Raw genomic sequence first — 10,406 nt, 5'->3', positions numbered from 1 at the left:
GATTTTGTTTTCACCAGATGAAGAGAAAAACCAGGCCAGGGCCAGGCACTGTGGCTCACGTCTGTGATCTGTAATCCCAGCACTTTTGAAGGCTGAGGTGGGTGGATCATGAGGTCAGGAGATGGAGACCAGCCTGGCCAACACGGTGAAACCCAGTCTCCACTAAAAATACAAAAAGTTAGCCGGGCCTGGTGGCAGGCACCTATAATCCCAGCACCTCAGTAGGCTGAGACAGGAAAACCACTTGAACCCAGGAGGCAGAGGTCGCAGTGAGCCTGAGACTGTGCTACTACACTCCAACCTGAGCAACTGAGTGAAACTCCATGTTAAAAAGAAAGAAAACCGGAAATTGCCGGCCAGGCACAGTGGCTGACGCCTGTAATCCCAACCCCTTGGGAGACTGACGTGGGTGGATCACCTGAGGACAGGAGTTTGAGACCAGCCTGGCCAACATGGTCAAACCCCATCTCTGCTAAAAATACAAAAATTAGCTGGGCGTGGTGGCGCACGCCTGTAACCCCAGCTACTCCGGAGGTTGAGGCACAAGAATTGCTTGAACCCTGAGGTGGAGGTTACAGTGAGCCAGGATTGTGCCACTGCACTCCACCCTGGGGGAGCAAGACGTTTCCAAAAAAAGGGCTGTGCACAGTGGCTCACACCTATAATCCCAACACTTTGGGAGGTCGAGGCAGGAGGATCTCTTGAGTCCAGGGGTTGGAAACCAACCTGGGCAGCAAAGAGAGACCCCATCTCTACAAAAAAAGAAAAAGCAAATGAGTTCTGCTGCGAAAGCCAGATGCCCCCCCCCCCCACCAACATGGCTGTCATCAAGTCTCTGGTTCTATTTTACTTTGAGATGGAGTCTGGAACTCTCTCCCAAGCTGGAGTGCAGTGGCACGATGGCTCACTGCAACCTCTGCCTCCTGAGTTCGAGTGATTCTCCTGCCTCAGCCTCCAAAGTGAATGGGATTACAGGTGCCTGCCACCATGCCCAGCTCATTTTTTGATCTGAAGAGAAACCAGAGTATGCCCAGCGAATTTTTCTATTTTTTTGTATTTTAGTCAAGATGAGGTTTCACCATGTTGGTCAGGCTGGTCTCAAACTCCTGATGTCAGGTGATCTACACGCCTCGGCCTCCCAAAGCGCTCAGATTACAGGTGTGAGCCACCTCGCCCGGCCAATTTGATTTACTTATTTAGAGACAGGTCTAGTTCTCGAGGCTGGAGTGCAATGGTGCAATCTCAGCTCACTGCAACCTCTGCCTCCTGTGCTCAGGTGATCCTCCTACTTCATCCTCCAAGCCAAGAAGCTAGGACCACAAGCACGTGCCACCAGGCCCGGCTAATTTTCTTTCTTTTGAGACAGAGTTTCACTCTTGTTGCCCAGGCTGGAGTGCAATTGCACAGTCTCGGTTTACTGCAACCTCTGCCTCCCAGGTTCAAGTGATTCTCTGCGTCTGCCTCCTGAGTGCCTGAAATTACAGACACCTGCCACCATACTGGCCTAATTTTTATATTTTTAGTAGAGATAGGATTTCACCATGTTGGCCAGACTGGTCTCAAATTCCTGACTTCCAGGGTTCCACCAGCCCCAGCCTCCCAAAGTGCTGGGATTACAGGTGTGAGCAACGACACATGGCTTTTTCTTTTGTTTGTTTTTTTAAGACAGAGTTTTGCTCTTGTTGCCCAGGCTGGAGTGGTGTCGAGATCTTGGTTCACCGCAACCTCCACCTCCCAGATTCAAGGGATTCTCCTGCCTCAGGCTCCTGAGTAGCTGGGATTACAGGCATGCACCACTACACCTGACTAGTATTTTTAGTAGATGGAGTTTCACTCTTGTTGCCCAGGCTGGAGTGCAATGGCACGATCTCGGCTCACCGCAACCTCCACCCCCCAGGTTCAAGCAATTCTCCTACCCCCCAAGTAGCTGGGATTAGACATGCACCACCACGTCCAGCTTTTTGTATTTTTAGTAGAGACGGTTTTTCTCCGTGTTGGTCAGGCTGGTGTCTCCAGCTCCCAACCTCAGGCGATACACCCACCTCAGCCTCCCAAAGTGCTGGGATAACAGGCATGAGCCACCACACCTGGCCTACAACAAATTGTTTAAATTAGCTGGGCGTGGTGGTGCAGGCCTCTGGGGCTAATTAGGACCCTGTGGGGCCATGCTACTGGACAGGCTGACACAGAAGGGTCACGTGAGCCTGGGAGGTTGAGGCTGCAGTGAGCTATAATCACAGCACTGCATTCAGCCTGGGCTCAGAGTAAGAACCTGCCTCTAAAAGGAAAAAGAGAGCAAGGAGAGGTGAAGTGCCTCTCTCTAGGCGTGGCAGGTCCCAGGGGTCTCCTTGCGGTGGAGCTGAATGCCGAGGGTGCTCTTCTGTTTGCTCCTTAAACCAACACCCCTCCCCTTCCTAAGGACACAAAGTTAAGAAAGCATTTTATGTTCACTTGACAGGTATGAGGTTCTCTGCACTGCACTGTGCTGTCTTGCTGATGGGATTCCTCCACCCACCCCAGCACCCAGCCCTGCCCCGAAAGCAAAGTTTTCCTGTCTTGGAGAGTCCTCCAGCATTGAAGACCTGGAGGAGTGACCGTGCAGTCGAAGATGCAGGTGGAGAGCCTGGCCTCCAGCCCGACCTTGAGCCTAGACCATGACCCAGCTGCCTCCAGAAGCCATGGCCAGCAGGAACAGGGACTGGAGTCCCAGAGTAGCCCTACCCAGGCAGTGGATGAAGCGCTCTACTCCCAGAATCCAGGCAGTGCATGCATTTTTGAGCTCTCTGCATCTGACCAAACCTCTGGGGACAGGGAGCTGCATGGTATGCCAGGACAGTGGCCTCCCAATGTGGCCTCCGGCCCCCAGTGACCCCGCCCCAGGGCTTCCCAGGACCCAGGCTGCAGTGGCCTGCTACGTGTCTTCCACGGACAATGCCCATGCAGAAGTGTGCCCTCTTACACCTGAGAGTGTGGTCACAAGCTCACTGCTAGCCCCCCACATCTCTGCAGTCTTGTTCTTCTCAGGGGGCCCAGCCTTCAGGAGGGAGGGGCTGGTCCCATTCCCATTCTTTCTCTCCAGCTTCCAAAAGGACCCACGAGTTCTCGTCTCAGTCTGAGCCAGCATGGACTTCTTCCCCAGTGGGCAGGCCCTGGCACAGCCTCGACAAGAGCTCCCAGCGTGGCCCTCCTGAGCCACAGTGTCCAGTGTAGGGCCCTGGGCTGCTGGTCCCTCCCAGCACCCACCAGAAGCAGGGCTGCCTGAAACCTGTCACCCCTGCCAGGGCTCCCCAGGGTGCACTGATTCATGAGAGGCAAACAGAAGAAGCAGGTAGCCCGAGTGCCGTGGCTCCTGTCTGCACTCCCAGCACTGCGGGAGGCCAGTGCAAGAGATTCATCTGAGGTCAGGAGTTTGAGAGCAGCCTAGGTAACACAGCAATACTCCTAAAAAGAAATTTGCTAGGTGTGGTGTCTTACACCTGTAATTTTGGCACAGGGCTCTTACACCTGGGGTCTGAGTGCAGGTTTCTGAGGTGGGGTGTCCAAGAGTGGGCCACACTGCCAGGAACCACCCAGGGAAGCTTGCTGCCTCCCTGTTTCCATAGTGACCGTAATAAACCAAGTCCAGTTCCCAAAGCGCAGCCCACATGACAGCCTTCTGCTGGAGAGGGGACAGTTTAGGAAGATCAGTTCCAGCTCCAGTGTACTAGCTGTGTGTCTCCTGTTTTTTGTTTTTTTTTTTTTTGAGACGGAATTTCATTTTTGTTGCCCAGGCTGGAGAGCAATGGCACTATCTTGGCTCACCGCAACCTCCACCTCCTGAGTTCAAGTGATTCTCCTGTCTCAGCCTCCTGAGTGTCTGGGATTATAGGTGCCTGCCACCACGCCCAGCTAATTTTGTATTTTTAGTAGGGACGGGGTTTCTCCATGTTGGTCAGCTGGTCTCGAACTCCTGACCTCAGGTGATCCTCCCGCCTCAGCCTCCCAAGTGCTGGGATTATAGGCATGAGCCACCGCACCCAGACCCTCAGATTCAAAGACTTTAAAATGCTTGGGGCTACATAAAGGGCAGCACTTCTCACGAGGGCTTCAGGAAGGGGCATTCTTTGGCATGGAGATGGAGGTGGCAGTGCCTTTTCACTCTCCCCGTGAGGTCTTGTGCTGTGCTGGGCCTTGGTGTCCAGAGATGAGCAGAGAGGAGGCAGAGCCTCTGCCAGCCTGGTATGAGGAAGCAGGGTTGTGGCTGGCCCCCTCCCCTGCTGGCTCTGCCCTCGGGATTACAGAGGTGGAGCTTATCCATGAATTTGACTGTCAGGAATGAGCCTCCGGTGCTCTGCAGCCACCCGCAGGGTGCTCTGGTAGGCCCTGGGCTCAGAGTGCAAGGGGGCATCTCCTCTCGGGTAACCATGGGCTCAGATCTGTCATTATCCTGGAGATCAGGGTGGGGGCAGAGGCTGCATGCAGGAGATTCTAGCCCTCGAGAGGAGGTGGGGCCAAGTCCCAGGCCTGCAACCCTGGCCACCTGCTGACCAGCAGTGCAGTTGTGAGCAGCAACACACACAGCCCACGGGTCCTGCTCAGGCCTCCGTGGCCTGACTTGGGGGTTGAGGGGAGCTCAGGAGAACCCCAATGACCAGCCAGCAGAGTCCCCCTACCCACACCCAGTGCACACACAGGCAGGGGGCATCCCATGATTCAGGCATCGTCATACACGAGGGCAAACTCTGGGTGGTGAGCCTGACCCCAGCTGGCCCTCCACGAATGGTGACCACACCCAGCCAGTGGGCAGTGCAGCCTTGGGTGTCCAGTGGGGCTACGAGATGCACAGAGCCGGGTTCTGAGTATATCGTGCCAAGGCCAGATGTCGTGAAGGTGGCCCCTGGCACAACGCCCACCAGGTCCAAGAGAGGGACTGAGACCACCTCAATGCTGCAGTTCCTGGGGTCAGGCGGAGTCCACGTGGGGAAAGGGGCAGGGGAGACCACGTGGTGCAGAGTGCGGCTTTGCCAGCAGAGGGAGCCCTCGCGGGGCTGGGCCCAGGGCTGTGGGTGGCTGCAGAGGCTGCGGTGGGAATGTCCCTGCAGAGAGGGCCCAGCCCCCTGTCCTCTGCATTCCAGCCACTTGCCACAGGCCAAGCCCTAGGAGAAGGGCCCAGGCTCCGTGAATAGAAGGTGCACAGAGAGACCAAGGAGACCTGGTCCAGGGAGGGGATAGCTCCATCTCCTCTCCCCAGACACCCCAACAGATGGAGACCTTCACCAGCCGTCCTGTCCATGGCTGGTGTATTTGTGGATGAGTAAAGCATCTTAACGAGACTGCAGGCTGGGTGTACATCTGATTTACTGGATTGTAAAGTCTGGGACGTTAGTGGGGAAGAGTCGAGGTGAGCATTGCATGATGCTGCGGTCCTGGGGGGGGTGGGGGATGCACCTAGCCAGGCACCCCCACCCTGGACGATTCGCCCTTGGGCCCCAGGGCAGTGAGTATGACCCCTCACAGCCAAAAGAGGACACTGGGACCTCCACGAATGGTGAGACCTCATCTCCCTGGACAGCATCCTCCCTGCAGCCCTGGGAAGTGCCCCCCCATAGGGGAGGCTTCCGGTGGGGGGGCTGCCTCCTGTCCACAAGGTCCTGAATGCCTGGCTCTGCCCCATTCCTGTGCTTCCCAGTGGCTGCTAGCTGGACCCAGCTGGCGTCCTGGGAATGAAGGCAGGGCCACCGTGCCCAGCAGGCACTGCCTTCCGGGCCCCCTGAGCTTGCTGGCCACACCATCAGCGTCCCGGTGCTCCTACCCGCCCGCCCTTCTCTCCAGAAGCCTTTGGAGACCTGACCTGGGCCAGCTTCTGCCATGATTCCCTCCACTTTCTACCAACACACAGGGCCCAAGCTGCCTTCCCCCAGGCCAGCCCTGCCACCTGGGGCTGGGCCTACTTCACACGTGGGAGTCTGACTAGGCTCCTCCCTGGACAGTCCTATCTCTGATGTTCTCAACACCACCCACGGGTCCACACCACGACGGACTCTGGGCAGGGATGGGCCGGAGCTGCTGCGAGGTCCCTCCAGGCGAGGCCCGAGCCCTGGAGGTCAGGCGCCAGGCAGGGAGCCCTGCGGCCGCGGGGAGAGAGAGGGCCTGGGTTGCCCGGGGTCCACGTGGGTAAAGGCCGGGCCTGTACCCGTCGTCTCCCGGGCAAAACCTCGACGTTGGGCGCCTCTGCATTGGGTTCGGGACACGGGCCCACAGGTTGGCGCTGGCCCTCTCGGCGGGGCGGGCACGCCGGCTCACGGCTCACGGCTCGCGGCCCCCAGCGTGGGGGCGCGGGGCGCGGGGCACGGGGCGTGGGCGCTGGCGCGGGCCGTCGGGCGTGCAGGCCTTGGCCGACAGCGCGCTCTCCCGGCCTGAGCGGAAGGCGGCGGTCACGGTCACCAGGTAGGCGGTGCCTGGCGCCAGGCCCTGCAGCGTGGTGCAGTTGCGGCCCGCGGGCACCTCCACGCGCTGCGCCGCGCCGCCCTCCAGCGGCCCGAACTGCACGTGGTAGGCGAGAGCGGCGGCCGCACCCAGCGCCGGGGCCCAGCTCACGCGGAGGCTGCGCGGCCGCGCGTGGGAGATGATGATGCGCTCCGGGCCGGCCTCCGCCGGGGCGGGGAAGGCCGCGGGCTGGGTGGGGGCCGGGTCAGCCCCCGACTCCGGGACCCCGACCCTCGGCCCCACCTCAGCTGGCCGCGTGTGCACTCGCAGGTGCTGGGGCCTCAGGAGGTGCACGTTGGACTCAGGCACCAGCGCCGCGTCGTAGTCCGTGTCCGGGTTGAGGCCGGCCCAGGTCCAGTCTGTGGCGTCCCCTGGCAGCTGCTGGCGTCTCGCGGCCACCGGCTGGGCACTGGGCACCAGCTCCAGCACGTAGTAGCCAGCGTCTGCAGTCAGCAGGGGTGGCCAGGCCAGGCGGAAGCTGCTGGACGTGATCTCCGTGGCATGGAGCTGCTGCGGCCGCATCGCGTCTGTGGGTGGTGCCGGGGGTCAGAAGACAGGGGTCAGTTCCTCCTCCGCACCTGGAGGGCAGCCCTGACTGATGCGGAAGTTCTGGAGATTGGAGGCCCCACTAGGAAAGGTGGGGCCCCTCGGCCAATGCTGCAGATTCTCAGAATGTGCCTTGGCTGGAGGAGGAAGGAGGAAGGGGTGTAGCCCCCTCAGACCCAGTCAGAAGCACCCCTGCTTCCCTCAGCCCCAATCCCAGTCCTTTGTGGAGAGCTGCAGTGGCCAGATCAGTGACCAGGACAAAGGTCCTCACCGATGGCAGGGTCAAAGGTGGTGCCTGAGAACAGAGGACCAGCCCCAGCCCAAGTGGCCAGGCCCAGGTGAGAGCTCAGCCTGGCTCCCTGAGCTGCAGGCCCTGTCTGCCCCGGGTCCCCAGGAGAGTGTGGGGTGGGGTACTCCAGACGGAGATTCCTGGGCCTGGGACGCCAAGCCCCACATGGCCCCTGAGTGACCCTGCTGTGGTGAGGCTCAGAAATGTCTGCGCTGGGTTAGTCATCAGGACCCTCCTGTAGTGCTGGGTGCCTGGCTCACTTTCCTCCCACCCCCCACCCTCAGACCATGCCCCTTTTCCACAAGCCCCCACCCTGCTGCCTGGCCCCTCTGCACTGTAGCCTCTGGCTTTTCCTGGCTGCTGAAGGAACCCTTTCGTCCTGGTCCTCGCCAGGCCCAGCTGTGCTAGGTGACCCAGGGGGCCACTAGGGGTCAGACGTCCCTGGGGAAGGCCCTCCACCTCTCCCCAACCCACAATCCAACCCCTTCTGGCTCTGGGTGGATGATTAACCCACAGGCGGAGACTTGGTGAGAACCGTGGTTAGTGGCATGTCAGTGGCTACAGCCGGCCGAGCCAGTGACCAGGTTCCTCCTCTCCAGCCCGTCTCCTTCAGGGTCCAGCTGGGGCAGGGAGGTCCAGAAAAAAGCCAATGGAGCTGCTCAGCTCCTGCCTCAGGCCTTCCCTGGTCTGGCTTCTCAGGAAATCCTCATAGTGGGCCTGCAGTCCAAAGCAGCTCAAAGCCCTCAGTGGCTGTCCCCACCCGGGAGAGCTGCCCTGTGCTCTGGGGGGCAGTGTCTAACCTTCCTGGCTCTCCCTGCTCCAGATGCGGTGAACATGCACAGGAGTACGTGTTCCCCACTTGCAGAGTTCCCAGCCTGGGAAGCTTCTCCATGGGGCCTCCAGGTCTGGGCTGGACCGGTCAGCAGGGCGCTACGCCTTGAAGTGGCAACTCCAGCCTGCCCTCGTCTCAGTACGGCGCCTGGGTCACCCAGTGGAGAGCATGCAGAGAAGCTGCTCGATCAGCCCTGCACCCCAGAGGCACCGCAGCCCCAAGGCCCTGGCCGCTGCTCTGCAGACCAGAGATTTTCCCCAAGTCTCAACCCAGCCTCTCCTCCTGCGGCTCCCAGCTAGGGCCCCCTGGACCCTGCCTCGTCCCGCTTACCGAGAATGGAGCCCCTCAGCTCTTGGAGGATGATGTGCAGGTCATCCACATCCACAAAGTGCAGATGCTTCTCTGCAGGGGCTGAGGCAACGGCCGACAGCTCCAGGAAGTTGCCTCGGCCGGTGCTGACTATGAACACGGTGACGCCCAGGTCCTTGAGCTCCTGCATGGGGGGCCCCACAGGGTCACTGGAGCCGCCATCTGTCACCCACACCAGCACCTTGGGCACCCCTGGCCGGGCACCTGCTGCTTCAGCAAACAGCTGTTCCTTCACATACGCCAAGGCCAGGCCAGTGTGGGTGTCGCCCATGCGCTGGGCCGAGGCGAGCACCGCATCCTGGGCAGCCTTGCCTGAGCTGTGCTGGCCGAAGGAGAACTCAGTGTACGGCCGGCTGCCCACATGCACCAGGCTGGCACGCAGGGCCCCGGTGTCCAGGGGCAGAGGAGCCACCAGCTGCCCCACAAACTCCCGAACCCGGGAGAACTCGTAGTGAGACACGCTGGCAGAGCTGTCCAGCAGGAACATCAGGTCTCCTCCGGGGGCTGATGCTGGGGGACCTGGGGGAAAGGAGTGCTCAGCCTCAGGTGTGGGCCCCCAGACAGACCCACACCAAGGCGGGGTCCCCCAGGGCCTCAGCTTTCCTTAAGTGAGTGCTTGCCCTCACCCACAGGTCCCAGGTTGGGGGAAAGAGGAACTCTGAGCCAAGCAAGAGGCCTGTGCTTTTGGGGGTTTCACTCTACACACTGGCCATGGGGCCTAGGGCTCTCTCTGGGCTGGTATCTGATCTGTGAGAGAATGACTCACCACTCCAAGCCCCACACCTTCCCATTCCTCACACCCTGCAAGCAGGTGGTGACAATGGGCCTGGGCAGCGGGGCTGTTCCTTCTGGGCATGGCTTTCAGAGGAGCGGCCTGAGGCTGGAGTTCAGCCACTGCTCAGCATCCAGGGCAGCAGGGGAGGGTATTGGAGGCTGAGCAATAAGCACTCTGGGATGGCCAGGCCGGAGCCCAGACCCCACCTAACAAGTGGTGTCCCTCCCCTGGTCTCCATCCTCCAGCCCCTCTGGACTCAGACAGCAAGATACACCCACCAGCAGCCTGAAAGCATGACCAACCCCTCGCAGGCTTCCGCCTTCTTCCCGGCACCCCAGGCGTGGGGCTTAAGCTCCCCCAACCCCCTCCCCACGGAGCCAGGGCACCAGCGTGCCTCAATTCTAGTCTGGGCTTTGCGCTTTTCCCCAGTGCATGGGGCGACTCCAACCTCCCTACCATCCCTTCACTAAGGGTCCTCTCAAGGGTAGGGAAACTGAGGCAGGGGAGGCCCCTGGACGGACATCATCTCCCTCTTCCTGTCCCGCAGATACGCGGGCCAGGCGGCCCCTACGCCCCTGGACTCACGGGCGGTGTTGCCCGGAGCACCTGGGCCGCCCGCCGCAGGTGAGCAGGACGCTCCGCCAGCGCCCGGGCCCGGCTCCCGCAGCCTCCCCGCCTGCCCACCCTCCCACAGCGGGGATAGCGACGGCCCTGCGCTGGCAGCGGCGCAGAGCGGGCACCAGGAGCCCCAGCCCCAGCCGGGCCGCCCACCCTCCGCACTCACCGCGCGCCGCGCCGCTCCGCGCCAGCGCCAGCCGCAAGCTCAGGGCCAGGCCAAACGCCGTCCAGGGGAGCATCGCGCGCGAGGGACGGGGCGCGGTGGGCAGCTTGCTCGTTCGGGGCTGCAGGGCGCGTCGCGGCGCGGACCAGGCCGGCCCCGCCCCCGGGAGACCCCGCCCTGAGCAGCCACACCCACGCCGAGGCCATGCCCACGCCCTCCTGCGCGAGCAGAGGGCCACGTGCGCAGACTCCGGAGAAGCGCGCGCGAACGGATCCCAACACGCAGGGACACGCAGGAACACGCAGCACCAGTCGAGATTCGACCGAGGCACGCACGCGTGGGCACGCAC

At 61.2% G+C, this 10,406-nt stretch overlaps 1 protein-coding gene across 1 annotated transcript; it reads right to left on the bottom strand.

Annotated features, from left to right (window-relative positions):
* Nucleotides 1–5,320: 5,320 nt before the first annotated feature.
* VWA1 (von Willebrand factor A domain containing 1) lies at nt 5,321–10,174 on the bottom strand. The gene is made up of 3 exons (XM_002750195.7): nt 10,061–10,174; nt 8,463–9,020; nt 5,321–6,992 (listed from the first exon to the last, which is right to left on the bottom strand). The coding sequence occupies exons 1-3, from the start codon at nt 10,131–10,133 to the stop codon at nt 6,286–6,288; spliced, it is 1,338 nt and encodes a 445-aa protein (XP_002750241.3). The 5' UTR covers nt 10,134–10,174; the 3' UTR covers nt 5,321–6,285.
* Nucleotides 10,175–10,406: the final 232 nt, after the last annotated feature.

This window comes from Callithrix jacchus, chromosome 7 (assembly GCF_049354715.1).
Source record: "Callithrix jacchus isolate 240 chromosome 7, calJac240_pri, whole genome shotgun sequence".
NCBI classification, from domain to species: Eukaryota; Metazoa; Chordata; class Mammalia; order Primates; family Cebidae; genus Callithrix; species Callithrix jacchus.
Note: the sequence above shows the minus strand (reverse complement) of the source record. Positions and strands in the feature narration are given on the sequence as shown.